At 35.7% G+C, this 25,632-nt stretch overlaps 1 protein-coding gene across 5 annotated transcripts in view; it reads left to right on the forward strand.

The window, feature by feature from the left end:
- LOC140516588 (E3 ubiquitin-protein ligase Mdm2-like) overlaps positions 1–25,388 on the forward strand; it is a 29,955-nt gene extending 4,567 nt beyond the window's left edge. For 4 of the 5 annotated variants that reach the window (XM_072627548.1, XM_072627544.1, XM_072627545.1 and 1 more), the window contains 8 exons: positions 1,703–1,836; positions 2,942–2,991; positions 6,650–6,717; positions 6,838–6,931; positions 8,666–8,826; positions 19,186–19,329; positions 19,777–19,854; positions 24,224–25,388. In XM_072627548.1, coding sequence (XP_072483649.1) covers positions 1,730–1,836; positions 2,942–2,991; positions 6,650–6,717; positions 6,838–6,931; positions 8,666–8,826; positions 19,186–19,329; positions 19,777–19,854; positions 24,224–24,790 — 1,269 coding nt within the window. In that variant the 5' untranslated portion in view covers positions 1,703–1,729 and the 3' untranslated portion in view covers positions 24,791–25,388. The remainder of the gene's footprint in view (positions 1–1,702; positions 1,837–2,941; positions 2,992–6,649; positions 6,718–6,837; positions 6,932–8,665; positions 8,827–19,185; positions 19,330–19,776; positions 19,855–24,223) is intronic. The other variant, XM_072627549.1, reaches the window with a different exon arrangement.
- The last annotated feature ends 244 nt before the right edge of the window (positions 25,389–25,632 follow it).

The raw sequence follows: 25,632 nt of genomic DNA on the forward strand, positions 1-25,632 counted from the left end.
GAAAGTGATGAGAATCAAAGATATCTAAGATTGTGAATCTGGCTGACTGTAAGGAGGATGGAGCTCTCAACGGAAAGAGAAATTTGGATGAAGGACAGATTGGAGAGAAAAGATGAGTTTCTCTTCTGTATGTTTGGACATCATTCAGTTGGAAATGTTGTATGGAATCCAAGAGACTATTTCTGATGATGTTGATTTTGTAGTCATCTGCACAGAGATAACTGAATCCATGGGAGATTATGAGATGACTGAAAGAGGTCAAAGGGAGAAGAGAGGAGCACTCAGGACAGAATTTCGGGGACTTTATCATGTTAGTGGGTGATGATCCTGCAAAGAAAATTGAGGAAGATTATTTAGACTGGCAGGAGAACCGTACAAGAGCAGGAACAGAAGGACAGAGAGGAGATTACATAAGAGGAGGGGGCATCAGCAGCTGTAAGTAAAAAACATGGAGGGAAGAAATGTAGCTGGGCTAGTGAGACTGTAGATCATAGGGTGTTTATTCACAGCTATAGCCTTGCAGGTGGAGAGGGAGAGCTCATACTTAGGAATTTAAGTAATTGTGGGAATCCAGGAAAGCAGTGAATTCTTTAGACATGTCTGTCCTGTGGTAACTGGAGTGAGAAGATAGGGACGTTAGAAGTCCGTGGTCAAGTTTTTAGTTTAGCCATCTTTGTCAGAACAAAATTCAATTCTCAGAACATGAATGTTTTGATGACTCATGAGAATATCAGTTTTTGTACTCTTAAGGCCCCCTTGGATGTGGGTAGAGTTTAACTTGCCCTCTCTCTGGGATCTCCTGGGGTTGTTCTCTGTTGTTGTTAGTGAGCAGATGATTTGTCTCGTGGTAGTGTGTTCGTAGGCTCTCGAGCTTTGTGATCGCAAAGGAACAGAAACTGACTACCACAGGAGAAAGATGCTAAGTCATCGTAGTTTAGAAAGCTCTTGTAATTTAGTTACTTTTGATGGCGGTATCACAGACATGAATCCAGAAGATCTATCAGCTTTAACTACACATCATTCTGGAACAGTTCTCTGAAAAACACGTTTTTATAGAAAGATTAAAATCTCACCACTCTTAACCTTGTCAGACCTTACTTAGTGAATTGGATTCTTAGTAATTTTTGAAGAAGGATGGTGATAAGCTTGAGAGTATGCAGGAGGAGGGCAGTCAGGAAGAAGAGTTTTGAGTCCATGACTGCTGAGGTTTGGTGGAAAGAACTGGATGTGTTTATCCAGAAGAAGCCACCTGAGGGATGTGACAGTGAAGTTCAAGCACTGTCACGTGGAGGAGGCACAGTCCTTAGTTTCATTGGACCACACAGGGCAGAACCAGGGACCGGGGGGGAAATTGCACAGAGGCAAACTTAAGCTTTAAGAAAAAGTTTCTAACTGATCTCCCAGGGTGGAATGAGAGGTGGCAGACTCCCACTCCCAGGAGGTCTTCAGGCAGAGACTGAATGACTGCTTGTTGGGTATGTTACAGTTGGGATTCCTTTTGTCTCTAACTTGGACTAGAGAGCTGCCCTATTGCTCCCACTTCTCAAATTCTGTGTTAGGTGGCATCAAACCTATTCCTGAGAACTTCCTGGTAGATATGGTACAGAGGTTGATACTAATACTTTATAGCCTGTTTGCTATATATATATTTCAGATTGTGGCATTGATTTCTCTCTAGTCATAGATTTCATTTCTGTTTCAGGTTTTATTCTACCTTGGCCAGTATATTATGTCAAAACAATTATATGATAAAAAGCAACAGCACATTGTCTATTGTTCAGATGACCTTCTTGGAGATCTGTTTGGGGTACCAAGCTTTTCTGTGAAAGAGCATAGGTAAGCTGTTTCTGTTGACTTCGTTTAGAAATCCCCTTATGACTTCAGGTTTGTTTCTTTTTTTTAACCTGTAGGATCATCTTTGTTTAGTGAAAGATTTTCTATAATTATATGTCATGCTAAACGTCATGAGATAGTCTTAGAAACTTGTATTCTTATGAAAACTCTTGAAATTTAATTCTTCAGCTCTGCATTTTTGTTTTCTCCAAATGCATTATCCCGTCTGTACCATAACAGGTTACTGATCACTAAGTCTGTAAATAGCTTACATCTCAACTACTTTTGAAAATGCCTATTTCCCGTTTTGACATGCTGCTGTGAAACTTTTGTTTTGACATCTAAATGTAACTTAGAGCCAGTGTTTTCTTGTAGAGTTGAAATTCATTACCTTGTTTGTACATGATTTCTGATATATTCATGTTAGGTAATGTTTGATGCTGTAGCTGCTGTTGTGTACAGTTCAATTTTTAAGTGATTTCTGACCAGAAGTTTCATATATAGAAGGAGATTGAACATTCAAGAAAATTACTGATTAGGAAAATGGAAGTAAATAGAAACATTTTAGCAGGCAACTAGCTGGTAATGCTAATTTTCCTTCTCTTTTGGGAACTAGAAAATATGTAATAATGACATGCATGGTAGTCACCAACTGTTCTTTACATGTGCCTAGTTACTTAAGTGATCCTTGGTTCTTTTGTAGATGTTAAACTAATAAAACAAGAACATCAAGTGATTAGCCTAATGTGAATGATAAAATAGAAATGAATACAATTCCTTTGTAGGTTGGATTCTTCTCTGTGAGAAAGATTATGTTTTTTTCCTTGTTTTGACAAATCGAGAAGAAATAGTACTAAGAAGGATATAGTTCTCTAAATCCTTAGGACTCATAAAATTGTCTTCTTTGTTGGCTTACTTTAGTACTAATTGAGAGGTCAGTTCTTTATTAAGAGAGCATTGAACTCTGTCACTTGCGTGCTCTATCGGCCCTAATATGTTGATTCCGTTTGAAACTATTTAAATCTTGGATTATATTAATTTGAATTCAACCACTATGCAGATGTTTCATCACAGACATATTTTTTTATCTCTCTCCCACCCCCACGAGGAGATTGTATGCAATGATTTCTAGAAACTTGATAGTAGTCAATCAACAAGGTAAGTTGATTTTGAAAGAATTCCAAAGTATTTTTTGAATTGTTTACATTCTAGCATTTCATAACTAGTTTTCATTAAATGCAGAATTAATTATGTGGAGTAGTAGTTTTAATAATTTGATGCAATAATTTCATGGAACAGTACAAAGAAACTTTTTTTATGTAGTATTTTATAGCTTCTAAATCAGTTATGTGTAAATTTAAAATTAAGGATGACCTTCTTTAAGTTGGAAATTATTGATTTATTTTGAAAGTTGAGTAATTTAGAAGTCCTTGGTTTGTAGAGGTAATCAATATAGCTAGAACTTAGAACACTGAAAAGTGGATTTTATGTCCTGGTTAATAGTATAATAATCAGTGGTCCTGGATGAGACCATTGAATAAGTATGTATCTTTTTGGTATACTAACAGAGTACCACATAGATCATTGTGTCTGAGTAAATGATAACTTGCTTCTCTGTCCCCAGTGTGTGGTTCTATTTCAGCATAGCCTTGTTAATTCAAGATTTTCCCGGGAAATCAGGTTGGTTTTAGCACTGACTAGAAATTAGGAATCACTAAACCTGAATTTCTGCCTTATAGCTGCTCCCCAGCCTCTACCTGAAATTCCTATCTAGAAGAAACCAAAGCTTCTTCCCAGGTCATCCCAAGACACAGCTGCAAGAGAAGACATATTCTATGTTCAATTAAAATGAACAAATATTAAGCACACTGTGTGAAAAAAACAGGGCATTGGGAGAGGCTCTGAGAATACAAAGATGATAATAATAATTGAGATCTTTATATAATGCTTGAGATTAAAAAGCACTTTAAATATTGTTATCTCATTTAAACCTCACAGTAGCTCTGCATGTGCCTGGGTCTGTCTTTGGACATGAAGTCTGACGGGTTAATGATTGCCCAAGACCACATTCTACTTAGTGTCAGAAACAGGATTTAAATTTAGGTCTTCCTGACTCCAGTTTCAGTGTACTTTCTGTTGTGCCATGCTGCCTATGCCTTTGAAACTTATAAGTTGCTCAGGGATTACTTGTGACTGAATCTGCCCACTTCATTAGGGCTGGCCTGGAACTAGAGTTTTCCTGGGTTCGATTTTTGCATACATATTTGCCTGTGTGTTGTCCTTGCTCCCAGATTCTTTGTAGCTATAATATAGAAGCTACAGTGAACTCTCCAAATAGCTATTGGTGGCTTTATAACTATCAATTTCATTTTTCATCTCAGAAGAAAATGTAGGTTAGGAGTGCTACCCTCGAGTGCTGTCATATTTGGCAGAAAAAGTTATGGAAGTTAAATGAAACCTTGGGCATATGGCATCTCTAGATGAGGGAATTCCCTGTTCCGTGAAACAAACAGAATTTAGACATAACTCCTTAAGTCTTGTATAAGGAGTGGAAATTACCTTGAAATCAATCTTAATTTGTAGGGCAAGGATGTTTTTTGGCCAGTGAAATTTATGTGAGTCTCTTGTGTGTAAAATAGGGAGTTCCTAGGTACACAGCCAATCCAAAAACTAGGAGACAGGAATCTCTACATATACTCGAAGATCTCTATGAGGTATTTCCCTGACAAATCATCATGGCTCTCAAGAAGCAGGTTCATCAGCTTTTTCATTTGGAGAAATGCTGTCAGGGTCACTCTGGTTATATGCCAGTCCCAGTTAGAGTAGTAAAGATACCTTTTGTCTAAGAGGATCTTGTGAAAATAGTTATTATGCTGTAAGAGACCACTGAATAGTTTGTCTCCAGCCTTCTCAGTGTCTGTCTTTAATCTACAGTGTATCCAACCTCCTTATAGAGTAGAGAGGAGGTAATAGTAACAATTTTACCTGAAGGACAAAATTGTATATTAATGTTTCCATTTAAATGTTCTTTTGACATCTCAAACTCAATATGCTCCAAACTAAACTCATATTCCTTTCTAAGTTCTGACTCCAAATTCTCCTATTTATGTTCAGGGTATGAACACAAGATTAAGAATATGAAATCTGACAGTTGCCTTCAGATTTCTGTACAATATCTTAAATAAGTGGGAATGAAATGCTGGCTGAAGATGGGAGTGCAATCTAAAAGGCTAGTCACACTGTATTTGCCTACTTTCATGCAAATCTAATAAAAAAGAATTCAAGTTTAAAAAAAAAAAATAGGGAGTTCCTTTCAGTTTCAGATTCTTAAAAGCAGACTAGTTTTTAGGTGTAGACCTAGATTGTTTATGCAGTTCCATAGGGCTTAGAAATAGAGGAAGTAAAAAGACTACTTTCTTCTACTAGGATACAAGCTATCACCAAAAGCTCACTGAAGCTGTGATCATAGGATTGTATACTTAGAACCAGAAGGGACCACAAAGGCATGGTAGATGCCTTTCATTTTACAGGAAACTCAGGCCCAAGGAAATGCAATAACTTACTTAGGGTCACAATAGCACAATCAGTATGTGTACCAAAGTCCTCTGACTTGAAACCTGGCCCTCTTCTCACTGTACCATACTACTTTATCTGTTAACCTCATTCCTTCCTTATAACACAGTCTTTTTACTTACATAGCTTTGAAAAACTTCAGTAAAATTGTCACTCAAAACAAACTTGATGGTTACATATGCTTGGGCCTAATCTTGTTTCTAAAATATCAGAAAATTTACTTTAAAATTAAAATTTGAGCTACTAAATTCATTTTGAATTTATATGAGTCTTAATCAGTGATTTCCTAAATGTTTACAGTTATATCTTCTCTTTGGTTTATTGTAAGTCAGAACCTGACTGTTACCTCCAAGTTCTTTCTGTGAAGCAACCTGGATCTCCAGCAGCCCCTATCTCCTTTTACCAGAGCTTCTACTGCTTTCCATCTTCCCAAACTTTTCTTCTTTGCAGCCTGAGCTTTCTCCCCATATCCTCTGATTACTGTCATGGCTGAGAGGTCCAGTATTGCCTGTATGTAGATAAAGTAGCCATCCATCTGTCCTCACGTTTCAATTATCTGAAAGAAAGTTACTCAGAATAGAGATTTGTGGTACTGTCTCCTAATACAGGAATTCAAAAATAATTATTACACTGTGTAATATAAATTTTAGAACTTTTCATCTGTCAAACCAAAATACATTTAATATGTTAATGCATTAAAAAACTTAGTATTTGGAATGATTTTTCTCTTGTTTTTATTTCTCTAATAATTTTTAAAGCCTTTGTAGGGAGCTATAGAGATTGTTGTCTTCAGATATTATTTTCTGAGTTCTTAAATATTCTTGTTTTCTCAAAGAAAAACATGTAAATTTATGCGAACATAGTGGGCTGTTTCACTTCATGTTTGTGTTAATAATAATAATGACTGACCCTTAAAATGTGTCTCATATTATCTCATTTAATCTTTCAACATTGTGAGGTAGGTACTTTACATACTATTATCCCCATTTAGTAGAAGAAACAAGTTTAGAGAGGTTAAATAACTTTTCCATGGTCATACAACCTCTGAAATTTAACTCAAAATCTTAATCGAATTTTTAATTTCTCAATTTTTCGGGGGGAAAATGCTATTTTAAGGAAATATATTTGTGCCAGCTCTTAGGAGCATATTTGACAAGAATTTCAACTTTGTAAGAGGTTCATGTTTTGCATTTCCCAATTCAATGTCTTTTCTAAACACCTAATTTATATATTTTTTCCTAAGAATTTGCTAGTCCAGATACATCAACAAATGAAGCCAGCTGTCAGCTTGAAATCGGAAGTGATCAAAAGGTGAGCTTTAACCTTTCATTTTCTACTACAGTAATTCATTTGCCCCGGAAATTGTTTGACTTCTAGCTGACTGGTATTCTTAAGCTTAGTATTTATTTTGCATCTGTGTTGAATACTTAGGAGTCTATTCAGGAATGGCAGGAAGAGAAACCATCACCAAATCTGAATACTAGACCAACTACCTCATCCAGAAGGAGAACACATAGTGAAGCAGGTACATGGTGATATTTAACTTAGTTTCAAAATTTTGTTTCATTTCTCCCTTGAAATTAACTTTTGTATTGATGGTGGTTGCTTGAAGGATTTTTTTTCCTTTGTTAAGTGGATGGATCTCTGTTCTTTCTTTTCATTCTCTGTTGATATATGATATGGGCTCATTTATTTAAGGCTGGCTAATTATTTTCTTTACATTCTTTCTCATTTTTTTCTCATTAAAATGTTTTATTTTTACTGCAGTACATCTTAAGTATAGTTTTTCCCAGTGGCAGGTAACTTTTCATTTGAGAAAATGAAAAATGAAGATATCTTTGAGTAGAAAATGTAAAAGGAGAAAATTAGAAATGTGTTGAATCACAAATATGCTTATACAACACTTATGCTTTATTGATTTTGTACTTCTGTTATTGTACTTCTGTAAAAACATTTGAGTATATACCCTCAGCGTAGTACACTGTCATATAAATTGCTTACATGAAACTATTGCACTGATATGTTACATACGTTATAAAAACACAAAAATAGAAGTTAAAGTATGACAGGTAAAGGACAGTAGTTAAACTTTTTTTATTAATGGTACATAAAATTGCAATACTTAGAGTGAGAGCAGTTGAATATGTGCTTTATTATCTTTGAAAATCTTGATAATTCAAGGTAAAACATGAATGATAATGGATTGAGATCCATCTTTCAAAGATTACGAATAATTTCAAAGGATTTTGATTGATTTTCTGTCTTATTTAATTACAGTTCATTGTACTGTCATTTTTATTTTGTAATTTGGCTGATGAAGGAGTAAGAGAAATGACATCCCTGCCATATTCATGTTCATTTGTGCTCCCGCATTATTAATGTTATCCTCAATCCATAGTTTCTTTGCAGAATTCTTTTTAAATCACTTGTCTGTTTTGGAAAGGTTAGTGTAGATAAACCTAGATAATACTGTAAATCCACTCACCAGGAAAACAAACTGCAATTTGTTGTAATAATGGGGAAAGCAAATCAGTGAATGAGGGCACTAATCTCAACCCTTCTGTGTGGTATATCTCTCACTGTTCCCTTAGAACACCTCACATATCGTGATATGTGACCCATCTGAGTGAGGATATTGGTACTAAGTTGTTTATTAAATGTTAATAAAGCTTAATTTTGCTTTTTTAAGGTATAAATAAATGTTAGTAACTTTAACATTTTTACATCTCAATGGTTTGTCTTGTGCGCACAAGTCATTGCAGTCATTGGCAACTATCTTGGCCTGTTTTAAATCATGGAGGTAATCTTTTGTTTAAAAGTAGCTCTCACTTATATTGATATATCCTGCTGAAGAAATAGGATTCTGAAGAAGTTGAAATGATGAAAGCCACCTTAGCAATAATTATTTTTTATTTTTTGAGATGCCAGTGATAAAAGTTCATATTCTAGAATACAATATTTATCAACATACAGAGGAGCTGAAAGAAGAAAATCTCTTTAGTGAATTTTATAAATCATTACTTGTGGAGATACAAGTCTGCAAAAATGATATGTTTGATGACCTTTTATAAGACTCATTTGGAGGTGTTTTGGTAGATGTTTCTTTTCAGATGTGTTTGTATGTTGCTGTTACCTTTTAGTCCATATGCCTATAATTTTAACTTTTTGGTGAAAAAATTGTCAATGTAAAGGTACACAGAACACTTTCTAGAATTATTATAATTGTATAAATTAAGTTTTTTCTTTTTTTCACCAAAAGAAGAAAATTCGGAAGAGTTGCCTGGTGAAAGACACAGAAAACGACATAAGTCAGATAGTATTTCCCTTACATTTGATGAAAGCTGTGCCCTGTGTGTCATAAGTGAGATATGCTGTGAACGAAGGGGTAGCAGTGACTCAACAGAAATCCCTTCAAGTCCGGTAATCATTACTTGTTAAAATAGATTAGCTATCTTGTCAGCAGAAATGTAGGTAAAGGGGGTTTGAAAGAAGCTCTTTTTCAAAGGACAGGAGTATGGGCTTCTGAATTTGTGATAAGATTTTCCCTTTAAGGGGAGCGACTGTGTAATAACATCCACTTAGATGTAGTCTTGGGGATGGAGAGTTAGAGATTTGATGATAAAATTAATATTAAATGTGATGAAAGATACTTAAGAGAATCAAGCTTATATGGTTTTAGAAAGTTGTAGCAATTCTACTTTAGTGATTGTAAAAGTTAAAAAAGCCAGGGCAGAACCCCCCAAATTTCATTAACCTAGATATTTGTAGCTCTTCATATGAGTCTGAGCACCATAACTGGTATATTTCCTAGTTTTTTCAGTTACTAGAATTTGCATATTTTCTTGGAAAGCTTAATCATAATTTAAGGCAATGCCTATACGTTTCAGCCACCAGCAAGTATGTCATTGTCCATTATTTTCAACACCTACCACATAGGTGATGTGGTAGGTTTGGAAGTAAAAAAGGGCAGATTTAACTGGAAGGAAGGAAATACGGATGTGACATTATGTATGGTAGGACAGTATCAGTCTTGGTTTTTATTGAAATCTATCACATTTCATTAAGTACCTACTGTGTGTTGAGCATGGTGGGAGATATAAATCATGGCTTTGGTTTCCACTTTATCCAATTTATCCATCTAGCTGAAGGCCAGTGTCTTTTATCTTTGAAATTAGCTGTATTATTTTAACTGTTTTCCTGGCTATCTCACTACGTAACTATAATAAATATCCTTGACACAGTCTTTTATACTATTTATCAGAGGACCATAGGCTGAGAGTTAAAAAATAATTTAGAGATCCTCTAATCTAACTCCTTTCCAAATCATGAATCCTGTTTCCAGTATGCCTAATCATTGATCATTTAGCCTAAGTGAAGATTTCCTCTGATAGAAAATCCATTAGTTTTTACGTTGGCCCATTTCACTTTTAAATATTCTCATTTTTAGGAGATTTTTTTTCCCTTAGTTTGTACTGAAATGACCTCTCTGTAATTTTTTATCAATTTATCTTAGGGGGTCAAGCAAAACAATTATGATCTTGCATTCACATAACAATGCTTCATGTGTTTGAAGATTATCATATCCCCTATAAAATGTTATCTTTTCTAGGCTAAACATTCCTATTTCCTTTAATGAAAAATACAGTGATTTAGAGTACTCCTCCTGTTACAGTTCTACTCCTGGTTGAATATTAACTTTTCACCATTTCTTCAAAAAATGTCATACCCAGAGCTAGATATAGTACTTCCAATATAGTCTGACATGTCTGTCATAGTATAGTGTAATTATCATCTCCTTGTGCCAGGACACTTGGGTCTTTTTTTTCTTTTTTGTAGTCTTACCCTGTGATCTTATTGATGTAAAGTCCCAGGTGAGGAGGCTTCCTCTATTAATACAGATTAGCAACTGTTCTATAACTTAAAATCATATGGAATTGCTTGGGACACTGAGTTCTGAGACCAACTCTGTCTACTACTGATTCTTAAGCTGGTATTCATGGATAAATTTCAGGTTGTCCATGAGCTTAGATGGGGGAAGAATTACATATTTATTTTCACTAATTTCCAAATGAAATTTAGCATTTTCCTTAATTACTTAAAAACATTCTTTTGAGAAGGGGTCCATGGGTTTCAGTAGACTGCCAGGGTTTGGAGGGCATGATACAAAAAGGTTAAGAAGTTCCATGCTACCTCTCCTTGGATACTTTTCCTTTCACTGATAGTAGGAAGTTTTTATGACTTATTTTTCTGTTCTTCAACTGGTCTATTGGAACTCAGAGCCTTGATCAATCTGTTGGAATTTGGAACCCTCATTGCTCCGTTCAAACTCAGGCTACCTTCATTGAACTATTAGAAGCTGGGCTCAAAATTTACCCATTCCGACTTGGATCCCAAAATTCTACCCTCGCTTCAAGGGGCAGGCCTTGTGATAAAAAGGAAAGGGTTGTAGATTATTGGTGTATGCTGAGCCTGTCAAAGGTCCTTTTTACTCCTAGATTTAGGGGTTGGAGAGAATAAAGACAGGAGGAGTAGGGCAGCCTTCCTGGGTCAGAACTGAGAGAAGGGGGAGGCTGATTTTTAGGGCAAATAGGGATTTAATCTAGGTATCTTCAAAACATTATTGGGGGAAAGAGACATGGGGGCTGTTTGGAGAAGGGGGATGGCAACTGAGGGAAGAATCCATTTTCACTAGTAAAGGGATAAACCAAATAAACCTTGACTTGAAGTACAGCTGAATTGTTTTGAATAATGACTTTTATGGATTTTTTATGTTTTTACATTGCCACCATTTCAGTTTATAGCTCCTCTTCCCTCCCAACATATATACAATGAGCCCTGCCTTGTAACAAAGAAAAATGGGTAAAGAAAACTACTGTCAGCAACTTTTTGACAGTAGTCTACATCATTCCAAACCCACAGTTCCTTATCTTCTCAGAGAAAGAAGAGAAATATATTTATTTTCTCCTTGGGAAGGGGAGGAGCCCATACTGATCATTAAATTTTTTGTGTTTGTCTTTATTTTAGTGTAGTTTCAATTTACGTTGTTTATCATTTTTATATATATTGCTTTTTGGGCAGCTAGGTGGCACAGTGGGTAGGGTGCCAGGCCTGGAGTTAGGAAGATTCGTCTTCCTGAGTTCAAATCTGACCCCAGACACGTACTAGCTGTGTGACCCTGGGCAAGTCATTTTAACCCTACTTGCCTCAGTTTCTTCCTGAACTGTAAAATGAGCTAGAGAAGAAAATGGCAAACCACTTCAGTATCTTTGCCAAGAAAACCCCAAATGGAGTCAGGAAGAAGAATAGGACACAACTGGACCACAGCAATTTATTATTCTCCTGTTTCTACTTATTTCATACTCTGCATTTCTTCATTATCTAGTGTTTTTTCTCTAAATTTCTCATATTTATTGTTTTTTTTATGCTACAATAATATATTATATGTTCATGCACCACAGTTTGTTCAACTGTTTCCTCAGCTAAATGGGTCCAGTTTTTGAAACCACAAAAAGTGTTGCTATGATTTTTTTTGTGTATGTGAGAGCTGTTTGTCTCCCTCTCCACCCCCCAGGACTATACTCTTAAGCACTGGGATCTCTGAATCAGAGATTATGAACAATTTAGGAGAATTTTTCTCCTACATTTTATTCCACATTGTTTTCCAGAATGGTTGGACCAGTTTGCAGGTCCATCAGCAGTGCTGTCTTCCTCATAGATCCTCCAGCATTGACTATTTTCATCTTTTGTTATGATGATTTGCTGAGTATGAGATGAAACTGCAGAATAGTTTTCTTTGCATTTCTGTTATTAATAGTGATTTGGAACATGTTTTTGTATGCTTGTTCACAGTTTGTAATTCTTTTGAAAACTTGATATTGACTGCTTAACTATTGGGTAACAGCTCTTTAGATAATTTGTGATTATGATGATAATAGCAGCTAGCATTTACATGGTGTTTTGAGTTTTGCAAAGCATCTTACAGACATCTCGTTTTTATGAACTATTGAATACAATGAATTTTCCCATTGATAACTTCCCTTCTTATGCATGATCATTGTTTTATGATTCAGAACCATTTGGTATCTGTGATTGATTGGTGTTAAAACAGGCTTTTGCATCATCAGGTAATTTAGAACTAATGAATACATGCTGTTGATTTCCAAATGTAACCCATCCCAGTCTCATCCCTACCCAATTCATGCCCAAGCTCGTTCTCCATCTGGTACGCCTATCCTACAAACATTGGCAAACTTATTTCATTGGCCATCGGGCGTTATCTAGGCAATATTTTAATCCACTATTTTTTTCCAATTGTGGATTTTTAGACCAGCCTCACATTGCTGTGAGTTTATTTGAAGTTTTGTGTAGTGTTACAGGGGATGATGCAAAAAGTACAGTCATCTGATTAGAAGCATTTGGATAGGCTTGTAATTGATAAGGAATCCTTCATTCAGACTTGATGTAAAGTATATTTTTCATGATGTCTTGTTTGCTGTGAGTCTTATGTGATTTTGATATGTGCCTCCCAGATGCACATCTGAGGAGACTTCAAGTCTCCATTGTTTTGTTTTGTTTTTTGAGTCATATTCTTTTAAATCACTGAATAATAGCCAGTCATGATGATGCACATCTATAATCCTTGCTACTGGGGTAGGTTGATGGATCCCCTTGATTTCGGGAGTGCTGAGCTGCAGTATGGCTGAAGCTAATGGTGTGTGCTAAGTGCAGCACCAATGTGGTCAGCCTTTGGGAGTGGAAGACCACCAGGCTGCCTAAGGAGGAGCAAAGTGGCGCAGGTCGTAGACGGAGCAGAGTGAAGCTTCCATAACAGTCGGTTTTGGATCAGGCTTGTTTAGTGGCTGCTGTATGTTGTCCATCTTGGACTGGTTGAGGAGACCCATTCTCCAAAGAAGAAAATCAGTGAAAAATAAATAGTGGTGTATTGTGTTCTCTGTATCTTTGAGTCAATAGAGTTGACTGTAAAGTTGTGGTCTTTTGTAGAAAATTGTCTAAGAAAATAACGCTTAAATGGTTTTTGTTGAGGTTACTATTGATGTGAGCATGGACTGTTGTGACCATTTGAATAAATGGGGTGCTAGTTGCTGCTGTTTTCTCAATTCCTTCCTTTCCTTTCTCCCCTACCCATTTTTGCTTTTTGTTTTTTGGGAGCAGGGTAAGAGCAAAATCCGTAACTTTTTCAGTCTTTAGGAATCTTCACCTCTTTTGATTATCTGCTAATTGATCCTTGAGTGCTTCAGGAATTGTTTCCTGTAGCATGGATTTTTTCTGTGTCTAATTGGCCATTTCTAATGGCTCCCAACTTGTGGTTTAAGTACAGTTGTCACTTCTTCACAAAGCCTGAATTGAATATGATGATTTCATATCTTTTTCATGGGAATGATATACTACCATAAAAAATCCTCACAATTCTGCTATTTTACTTGTGTTTGATTCCATCTGGTTTTATCTGCAAATTCATTCAGGATGAACTGGCTTAATCTGGATCTCACAACATCTTTGTTGGATTGTTTTCTTAACAACTTTTCATTGTTTTGAGGTAATACTGCTTGTAGTTTTCCAACATTTTTCTGTAGTTTTACAGTTGAGTTTGTATTCAACTTGTATTGCCCTTGGCTGCCATTTGAGGTAGTATATACCTGCCAATGAGGTAGTATTTGCTGGTTGAAATACTTTATGGGCTTTTTTTCCCCACTCTTTTGTTGTGATGACTGTTGTACAGGAGTTGAAATTTTAAGAAATGTGATTAATGAACTTCTGTGAAGATGGAGGAGTAAAAGATCCATGGAGAACCTTCTCAGTATCCCAAATGAGCCAAAAATTGTGTCAATAAATGCCTGAAAGGGTGAAAAACACTATCATTTTTCAAGAGAAAAATTTTGGGGGAAAAAATTCAAGGCTTAATAAACATGAGAAAAGGTTCTGATACAATCAAAATGAATATAAGAGTAGAGACATAAACACCAGACAAATAGAATGTATAAAATACAAAACAGAAGCATTAATCTTTTTAGGACACAATGGATATTGGAACAGTGGATGTAGTAAAGGAATTTAAGGAAGAAATGAATTTAAGAAAAATGCCATGGAGGAGCTGAAATAAAATGAAAAGAAACTGAATGAGAACTTTCCTGAGATTTCTGAAACAACAGCTTAGAAGTATCTGAAGAAAAAGGTAACATGTTTAAAATAGAATTATTTCCCTGGAGGACAAAATTGAAGAAACCAAGAAAGGGAAACATGCTCAAAAAATTTCACAACTGGACAAAGATTTAGAACAGTTGGATAAATTGTATCTGGAAGCCAGAACAAGGCAAAAGAATATCAGAATTCTCAGTTTCTGGAAGCTGAAGAAAACAAGATGACGTTCTGGGAAACTATATAGGGAAATCTGAGAATATATTGAAAATGAGGGACAGATTATAAGTTAATGGAACAGTTAATCCTAAGGTAATCTTGCCTAGATACATCATTGTTAGACTTCACGACTGCCCTGATAAAGAGATGATTTTGCAAGTCACTGAGAAAAGCATCTCATACCAGAAAACATCAGTTTGAATTATATGACATTTCTACCAAAACAAGAAAAAGGACAGAATCTGAAATAGTTTAGTTCTAAAAAATTAAAGCTATAAAATTTCATCCCAAATCCAGTTTAGTTTTCCATTTGTGCTAAGTTTCTAATAGAATCTTTTTGAAGACAAAAAAGGTGGTCATTTTGATTTCAAGGGGGGGATTTCAAGGATTTGTGGAGGAGAGAACCAGTCTTAAGGCAGCTTTGCAACAAGAAGGCAGATCATCGTCAAGGTATGAAAACCAAAGTGAGTTTTACAGTTTAACTCAATGTAATCACTCTAGGGAGATCGTTTTAGGGGTGAGGGAGAAGGGAGGAGGGAAGAAGAGAAATTGATTATAAGCATCAAAGGTGAAGAAAATGGAGAACAAACGACAAAGAATAGGAAGAGAGGAGAAAGGGTAAGCACTCTTAATACTGATCTCAAAGGGGAGGAAGAGGGAACTGGAATTTTTAGAAAACTAATAGAACTTAAAGAGAGCCTGTTTGTTGAGTGCGATTGTTGTGTGTTAAGGTTGGAATCGGATTAAAATGAAATAAGGGCAATTTTATCCCTTTTACCTAAATGCTAATAAAATATAATTAAGGACAGACCAGAATTGAGATGAGAGATTGGGCTAGAAATGGTGATATCCAATTTCTTAAGTCTACTTTATATGTTCTGGATTTGTAGGAGCTACTGTAATTGTATGCAGTGTCTATACCTTTATCCTTTTTGGATGCTTACTTCAACCTCTGCTCTATCTGGTCAACTGATTCCACAGACAGCTGATTTGATGTGATTTGTTTCCTGTCTGTTGAAAAATGGCAAATTTAAATTTTTAATGTTTCTTGCCCTGTTTAGTGCCTTTCCGGCTCTTCTAAACGACTGTACTTAAGATTTGTATGAGAATTTTTAGGAGTCTACTTTCACTTTGGCTTTTAATTTTTTGATCATAAGCCATATTTGCCAGTGTAGTTTTCACTTTCTACCCGTGTTCACTTGTGTATTGAAGTTTTTGAATTTCAAAGTATATTGAAGATATATCTTGGAGAACGTTGTCAAGTTCTTTAGTAGAATTTCTCTACTACTCTCTGTAGTAGATATTGCGACATAAGCTAGTTATCTTCATGGTGGTATATTTGCTTATGTTGATTTTGAGAATCTTTTGAAATAATTTGAGTATACAATGAAACCAAACACAGCCAGCTTTTTTATTCATAAGCTGCTCATCCATGTAGTTGTGACCTCTTTTATGTATTCTAGTCATATTTCATAGTTAGAATGTCAAAGTGGATGTTTTCAGTTTCTCCCACTGATGTCAATTTGTTGGGCATTAGACATAAAGCATAATTTTTTTCTTGCCAGATTGAGAGTCTGCCCTTTATGTCCTATGCCAAAGAAAGTCACATAGGCAGCATACTTCATTAGGAATAGGAAATGCCTACCAGCTTGCAAATAGATAGTGAATTGAATGCATGTCGTTTTGAATCTTTCCCTTTTAAAATGCTTTATAAATTCTAACAGCTGAGTTGCAAAAGAATATTTGAGAAATAATACTCAGCTCAGTTATAAAACTGCAGAGATTAAAAAGGTATACACAGAGTTCTTCAGTGAACCATTGTTATCTTTTTAAAATCTCTGAATAAAAACATATAAGTATGTTCTTTCCTTCTGGTTCTTTGTTACTAACTAAAAGCACTGTTGTCAATATTTTTGTATATATGAGACATTTGGAAACTGTTGATTCCTTTTAGTATGATTGACATATGTAGCACCCACCTTGTAGCTGAGATACAGCATTTCAGATAGCGTAGAAAATAATATATGGTTTTAAATTGACATCTAAGAATCACCTTATGATTCTGGCAATAATTTAAGTACAGTAATCCAGTTTCTAGCTTAACACATTTATGTATTATTTAAATGTTTTTCTTCCATTCCTTGGTAAGGTAGGTATCTAATTAGGCTGATCTATTAAGGTGGATGTTAGCTGGGGAGAATCAGCAAACACATCCTACCTTGAGTTTGGTTACTCCTTTTTTCCTTTCACATGCGATCAGCTGTAAGTCCAATATGCAGGCCAGTCTCCTGAGAAGCACTTCTTTAACATTTCTTAATTCCTGCTTTTTCTTAAAGAACTTAGGAAATAATAGCAAATGTTTTGCTGCCCATCTTCACCTTTACCCTCCAGTAAAATAATCAGATTAGAGCATAGCAGCATTCTTTCCTTGTTCTGCATTTAAACCTTCATTTCTACTTCCAAAATTTGTAGTGTAGAAAAGGGGCTAGGATTAAATTGCCTAAAATATTTTATTCTCTTAACTAAGGGCTAAAATTCTCTCAATATGCAAGAAGTTTAAAAAGATTATTTCCTCAAACTCTCTTTATATGGCTACACACTCAAAATTTGTAACCTGGCTGGAATCATTTTTGTCAGCGAAAAATTAGAAGTGATTCTAACTCATCTGTATAACAGACAAATCATAGTGATTCAAAAGGGCAGGGGAGGGGAGAAGAGAAAAGAAGGAAAGGCTTTATTTGAGGGAGGGTTGGTAACTTCATTGGTTGGAATTCTCCCCCAAGCTAGGGAAATGTGACATCAGTCATGCTGGCTACTGAACTGGCTGTCCTCACCTGCTGCACTTAGGACTGGAGCTGTACAAACTTGGTACTATTTTCATAAGTGCCAGTGCTATATTATTGAATTGTATAGCTGCTGGTACCATAATCAGACTGTGTTACAAATGAAGAATGTGGACTTCTAATAGCATATGGCCATGTAATTATAATCAAGCTTCTAGAGTCTCTCCGGCCACATCTGGATGATTGATTAAAGAAGTGGTATGCTGAAAACAATTACCCATTCCACCTCTGCCTTCTCTGGGATATGGCAGCATCCGCTAGGGACTGGCTGATCATCTCATTAAAGTATTTTCTTTAAGTGTGATCCTTGAATTTTCTGTGCAAGGATTCAAAATCCGTGGAAGCTGTGGTGGTTAATGAGTGTCATATAGTTTCCATTGATTTCTTCAAGAAGATGTTACTTGCATTTTTCATAGTTGATAGAATTGAGAAGCAAGAAGGGACCTTGGAAATATTTTAGTAGACCTCATAATCCAGATGAGGAGACTGAAACCTAAGCAGTTAAGTGATTGGCCTACAGTCACTCGGTTGTTAATGACTGACCTAAGATTCAAACTCAGTTTTTCTGACTTCCAATTCTTCACACTCAGCTATGTGACTAGATCTCATTCCACAGTAAGGGTCTTTGTCACACCTGCCTTGGTTAACAAATTTAATAGCTCTTTGGCTCAGAGTCCAAAAACTCATCTTTAAGCTGTACCTTGTATAAGGCATATAACACTGATGAACATTAGTTTCTCCTGATTTCTGAAATGTTCAGAGATAGCTGGGAAAGGCAATTGTCTCAAAATTGAGAACCTTTAGCAGGATTTTTTATAAATAGTCTCAAATTTAGACTATTTTACATAGCCAGTTATTTGTATTTTCTGGGCAAGCCCTCTGGTAAGTGCTAGAATTATGTGAATTGGACCATTCTTTTACCTCTCCAAATTCAACCTGTAATCCTGTTTATTAAACTGTATAAAGTTTATGTTTCTAAGTCAACAGATTAAAGACCCAAGTGTGCACAAGTCATGTGCTAGTTCTGTGGGGGAGGCAAGAAAGTATAGAGGACAGTCTTTGTCCTCAAATACATAATCTTTTGGGAAAATTAGATAGTACATCTGTAATTCAGTAATTCAAAGGAGACAAATAATTTTCAGATGTGTGATTGGGAAGGTTTTCCAGGAATATGGAACTTGAGCTGACCCTCAAGGACTGTGGAGGAGTGGGATGTGGTTGGGGAGGAGAAGAAGGAAACATTTCAAATAGGAGGAAAGGTTAAAGCAAAGGCTTGGAGGTAGGGACAGTCTCCCTGGAGAGGATGGTTCATTTTGAGGTTATCAAGTGTAAGAAGAGCTTTAAATATTAGCGTTTTTGAAGGCCTGGAATGTCAGGATAAGGAGTCTAGGTTTTGTCCAATTTTGTGTAAGGAAATGACAAAGTGTTTTTGGAAGAATTAGTTTGATGTGCTGATTGGATTTTAAGGTGGGGGCGGGATTGGACAAGTAAGGGAGAGCAGTTAGGAAATTGTGGATCGTTTTTTTTTTGCTTGAGTTAAAATTCCTTTTCTTTTGTTTAGGATATTGATACTGGTGTATTAAGTGAAAATTCAGATGATTCAGTTTCAGACCAATTCAGTGTTGAGTTTGAAGTTGAGTCTATTGATTCAGAAGATTATAGCCACAATGAAGAAGGACAAGAACTCACAGATGAAGATGATGAGGTGGGTTTTTTTTTTTTTAACATACCTGCTTAAGAAATAAGTGAAGTGTTTTCCTTGTTTTTAGTGCATTCTGTACAGCAAATTGAAATGTTAATCCCGATTTTTGAATGTATTGGTTCATTTAAAATTCCAGAAATTTCTTTATCTTTGTCTTCATCACCCTTCACGCATTAAAGAAAAGTCTGTTTACCTTGTAATTCTGAGAGGTAGCTAACACAAGCAGTATCATTCTCATTTTGTAGATAGAAGTTTAGAAAGGTGAAGTTACTTGCCCTTGGCAAGTTGCGGAGCCTGTCTGGGCTCTGCTCAGCTCCAGTGCTGTGCTTCTGTTTGCTTGTGGGTCAGCTCTTCATTTTCGAAACTCCACTTCTAGTAAATCTAGGGAACTTGTTTAGATAAAATGAAGTAATAGATTGGTATTAATGGAGTTGTTGGGCCTTGTTTTAGATATCCCAGGTAACCTTATATCAGGCAGAGGATAGTGACACTGACTCGTTTGATGAAGATCCTGAAATATCCTTAGCTGTAAGTATAAAATTCTGATTTCCTGCGATACAAAAGCAAATGACAGTGAGATGTGAATTTAGAGTTAGGGTTAGAAAAGTATATCCACTTTGTAAGAAGTAAAAAAATTTGTGGAATTTACTTTATTTTTAACATTACAATATACATTAATGACGTAAGGCAGTCATCTTTTGCTACATATTTGTTTATTGGAATGTGATTAATATTTTTTTGTTAAATGCTCACATTTATGCCACACACTTAGGATTTCCTGTTCATTAATTAACTGATGTTGAGAAAGATTTTGTTAAAACTGTTGTTTTAGCTTCTTATTTGGTTAATATTGCTAGTTATTCTTTCCTTCTAAGAATAGATTAGTAGTAAAGTGTATTTTCGTATGCTAAAGAAGAAAAAAGATTATAAAATCAGGTATACACCATAGGGATATCTGTGTTTACCTGACTTTAAATACTCTCTTTGTATGTAGAATAAGAAAAAAGGTTAAAAAAGGTGGCCTGGGTGCTACATTTTGAGGACAGAGGATGGCAGGGGGATGACACAGCACTCAGTATCCTTGTGCCAAACAACTTCTAAGGAAGATTGTCCCCCCATGGTGAACTTAGGGAAGGATGTGGTGCAAGGCCTGGATGAGTTGTGAAGTGCATTTCTGTTAGAGGGAATGTCCAAATCATTGAGATCAAAGGTATTTGAGAATTGTAAGAACACCATAATACTGTGTGACTTGAAAAGAAAACTTTAAATTTCATTGTAATGTTGGAAGACAAAAACTAGAAAATTAAAATGACTTCATAATATTGATATAGTTGAGGTCAAGTTGAGTAAGCTGTTTCATATAACATACTGTATATAAAAATTTTGAAGTACATAGTCACATAGTAGATCTAGCAATAGTTTTATCTCATCCTAACAGAAACAGTAACATATACCGTTATGATTTTAAAAGAACTTAGTGAAAACTATTTTCTAACATTCTTTTATGACTTCCATTTTAATATTATAAGATAGCATTGTAGACACTGGGCATGCTTGGTTTTGTGAGATGATGTGCTTTAAAGTCCATTGGTGTCAGACTAAATATAGGGGCCACCGATTTCTACATCAAGATCCCTGTGGGCTACTTATTGACTTATGTTACCTCTGTTTTATTGTATTTATTTATTTTGTAACATTTCCCAGGCACATTTTATTCTGGTTCCAGGGAGTGCTTGGAAGTGTTGTGGTGCATCAGTGAACTCTGTGTTTGATGCCTCTGCTCTGGTCTTTAAACCTGACTGGTCAAGAATTTTGCTTTCACCCATCAGTTATAACTGCATTTGACATTGTTTGCATCATTCTGCCCTTATCTCCAGCTTCTCTTCAGACTGAGCCTTATTGGTTTGTTAGTGACTCAGGGTTCAGGTTTTTTTTTTCTTTTAATTTACATTGTTGTAGTTGTATGTATGGTTCTACTTATCTGTTTGTATCATTTTATGCAGTTGTTCCTAAGTTATTCTCATAGTTACTATTTCTTATTGTGTAACACTATACTATTACATTCATGTACTGCAATTTAGTCATTGTCCATTTGCTGGACAATCTGCTTTACCATCATAAAAAGTGCTGAATATGAATCTATATGCTGATCACCCTACTTTTCTACCTGTACCTCATACTGTTTCCCTTCATGGACTCAATGCTCCAGCTAAACTGGATTATTTGGTATCTCTTGAATGTGTCTTGTACCTCATTGCCTTTGTTCAAGCCATTTTCTCTACCTGGCATGTCTATCTAGCTAAGTGACTCAGTGAATAGAGGGTTTACTAGAGTCAGGAGGAACTGAGTTCAAATCCATTCTCAAACACTTTTTAGGTTTGTGACCCTGGGTAAATCACCTAATCTTTGTTCGCCTCAGTCTTCCCCTACTATAAAATAGGGATAACAAATAGCACCTACCTTGCAGAGTTGTTGTGAAGATCAAATGAGATAATATTTGTAAAGTGCTTAGCACAGCCCCTGGCGTATTGTAGGTGCTGTATAAATGCTTATTCTCTTCCCTTCCCTTCCTCCTCACTTTTGACTTTCTACCTATCCTTTCCAATTCAGTTTAGAATGCTCATCATTCATAAAGATTTTTCTAATTTCCCCTCAATGACTTTCTCCCCTCAAATTTTACATAGCACTTGGTTATGAAATCTTTCCTTAATACACAAGCGTTTTATGTACTTTGTTGCATTCTAGTAGTATGTATGTCTTATGCCTCTACTAGAATAGCTCTGTGAGGGCTATGTTTTCTCTAAACTTCATACCTTCCTCAGGATCTTGCACAATGCTGTGTTCACTGTTAATACTTCACTTCTTAAATATTGTCTGTTGTGGAGGCCTTGGAACGGTGGGCTGAGGAGTCTGGACTTTTATGTTGTAGGTAGTGAAAACCATTGGATGCTTTTGAATAGGGAAATGACATGAGAAACACTGGCTCTAATGTGCAGGATGGATTGGTGGAAAGCTCGTTTAAATCATTTCATTACTCTAGATAATAAAGATCCTGAATGGCAATAAGAATGGGAAGAATTTTTGGATGTTGTGTTTCAGAGGAAGTATGAGGAGACTATAATGACTGAATTTGGGGGTAGAAGGAAATGGGGGGAGTCAGAGGTGGTTCCACTCCTTTGAGAGTTTGGTATTATTAGCAGAAACAAAAGAGTCAGGAGGGAAGGTTGATTTTTGTTTCTCTCTTGCTTCTCTCTTTGACCCCATCTCAACAAACACCAAACCTGCAGACAAAGCCTTTTACTGAAACTTGTTTTCTGTATTGTTTCTCATAAGATGGTAGTGAGGGACCTTCGCTAAAATCCTAGCTTAATGTCTTGTTATATAATTCAGGTAATCCTGAATTTTCAAGTTATTCCAGTGAGACTCAGACTTTTTAGCAAATTTAGTAAATTCCTACCAAGGTGAGAAGTCTAGGCCAAGTGAAGCACTATTAGTCTGTTCTCTCAAGATCAACCCAAGATCTCTCAAGATCAGAGAAGTTTATCACCAGAAGTGATAAGTCGGAAACCCTGTGCTAAGGTGCAGCATATGTACGTCAATACAGTGAGAATATGCTCACATGAGTGAAATCATAGATCTTCGAGGCATAAGAAACAAGTAAAAGTTAGGCTTAGTGTTAAGAAGAGAGACTGCTGAATTACTATGGCTTCTTTCTCTAGTTTAGCTCTCTAGAGCTAAGCAGTTGACAAACTTAAAGATAACAGACTGTTTAGTAACCTCTGTACCCATTCCAAAATATTTTCTCTTCCAAACGTATGCTTACTAAATATTTTCATTTCACTTTGTCCCTGAAATGACTACCAGGGATTCGTTTGAATTTGCAAGAGTTTAGAAAAAAAATGGAGCTATCACTCCTGGGAGGTTTGCTGAGGCTCAGAATTAATTTCTTTTAATTTAGGTTTTCTTCCTAACACAGCTTGATATTTGAAATAAGAATTTTGTTTAGAGTGAAAGGATTATAGGTAATTTGGGGACATGAAGAACATTGGCGGGCACATATGAGTTGAGGATAATATAAGGAAATGCTAAGGGGGAATCACATTAGGATACATAGAGGGAGAAATGAGAGAAAGTACAATGGTAATGAAGATGTCAAAGACAGGTTTCATCTAGGGTTAACCTTCTCCACAGGGCAAGAGAACTAGAGGGGGATCCATTAGATGATTTTCATTCATAATTCCAGCCATCCTCTCAGCCTTTTCCACCTCTCCATTGTTCAGTGTTCTCAATATCTAGTATTATTAATTAGGCTGTATTATAAAGTAGACTTTTCTGAGTTTGGCCTGGGAACCTAACTTCTGTTTCTAGCAATATTTCTATGAAGACATTCATTTTCACTTTCAAAAAAACCTGATTTGTAAAATAACAAAAATCATTTGTAAGGTGGGAACTGGCTACAAATGTAAGTTGGCTAGTTTCCTATAAATTGCATTAATCTCTATTTTACAAAAAGGGGGAGGGGGGGCAATAGTTAAAACAGATTCTTCTGAATACTACCCAATCAAAATAGACATGGTAGCAGATGGTTCCTGACAGATACGGATAAGGATGGATTCCTATTGAAAAAAGGTCTACAACTAAGAGAAATAGAATGCCTCACGTCAGAATCTCCAAAAGGTGAAAAGACCACTTACCCACAATTTCAGGTTTCAGGAGAAGTTGCTAAGAGTTAAAGATGGGGTAGAATTTGAAATGTTTTACAAAATAAGCTACCAAATCTTTTTATTGCAAAACCTGATTTTTAACAAACAAGCTGAATAAATTGGCATGACTAGCATTGTTATTTCTGGTTATTTAAGAACTATTGAAACTAGTTCTACTTCTTTTTTCATTGCAGGACTATTGGAAGTGTACTTCCTGTGATAAAATGAACCCTCCACTTCCACCACATTGCCATAGATGCTGGGCTTTGCGAGAGAATTGGCTTTCTGAGGGGAAAGGTGACGTGTCAGATAAAGGCAGACTAGAACGCCCCACACAAGGGGAGGAAGAGGGCTTTGATGTTCCAGATTGTAAGAAAGATAAAATGAATGACTCTCAAGATTCATGTGTTGAGGAAAGTGATGAAAAAATAGTACAGACGTCAGACTCCCAAGAAAGTGAGGATTATTCTCAGCCATCGACATCTAAAAGTATCATCTGTAGTAGTCAGGAAGATGCTGGAGAATTTGAGAGAGAAGAAGTGCAAGACAAAGAAGCAAGTGTGGAATCCATTCTTCCCCCTAGTACAGTAGAGCCCTGTGTCATCTGTCAGAGCCGACCTAAAAATGGATGCATTGTTCATGGAAGGACAGGACATCTTATGGCATGTTTTACATGTGCTAAGAAGCTGAAAAAGAGAAATAAGCCTTGTCCAGTGTGTAGGCAGCCAATTCAGATGATTGTGTTAACTTATTTTCTCTAAATGTGATGTACTAAAAATGGAACCATGTATGAACCTTGTGTATGAAACTCTTAAAGAATGTTCACACGACTTGTGAACTTTATTTAAAATTTTATTTTTGTACGTTTTTTTTCTGGGATGACTTCTAATCCATATTAGTTAAATCTCATGCAATTTACTTTCTGGAAGAATTTTTTTATTCTCTTCCTTTGGGAAAAAACATTTTAATTACTATTTTTTCCATTTTTGCATTTTTATTAGTTTTCATTTGTATTATTTATAGAGGCAGCCAGGTATAGTGGATAGAGTGCGGGTCAGATACTACATGGGACACTTACAGCTCGTTTGACCCCGGATGAATCATTGAACCTCTTTGTGCTTTAGTTGGTTCCCAAAACTTATGTGCCAAGTCAGATCATTTGAGAGTAAGTCATAAACACTCATACTGGGTTATATTGAAACTATAGATCCTTTACTGTTTGCATCTGTTAAGAATCACTAGTTATTTTGAAGATTGACTTTCTTTTTGTTAAGTAATTTCCTTATCTAGTTTGGGAGTGTGAAATTTTTTGAAAAAATTGTGTAAATAGTCAATTTAATAAATATTATTTAAGTTGAATACTGTTGGTGAAATGTGATGATGATTCATGAAAATGATTGTTTTTGAGTTGCAAATAAGTTCAGGTTTCTGATTCTTTGAAGTTTTATCTGTCCTTACTTCCAAGAATCTTAGGGAAAATCTCCTAGGAAAAACCTGATAGTTTTCATTTGTTATTTAGAGATCTTTTTATATTGCATAGACAAATACAAAAGAAAGGGTGGCTTTATCTTTTTTAGAGCCCATCATAGTTCTTTTATAAATT

This window comes from Notamacropus eugenii, chromosome Y (genome assembly GCF_028372415.1).
Source record: "Notamacropus eugenii isolate mMacEug1 chromosome Y, mMacEug1.pri_v2, whole genome shotgun sequence".
Taxonomy (NCBI): domain Eukaryota; kingdom Metazoa; phylum Chordata; class Mammalia; order Diprotodontia; family Macropodidae; genus Notamacropus; species Notamacropus eugenii.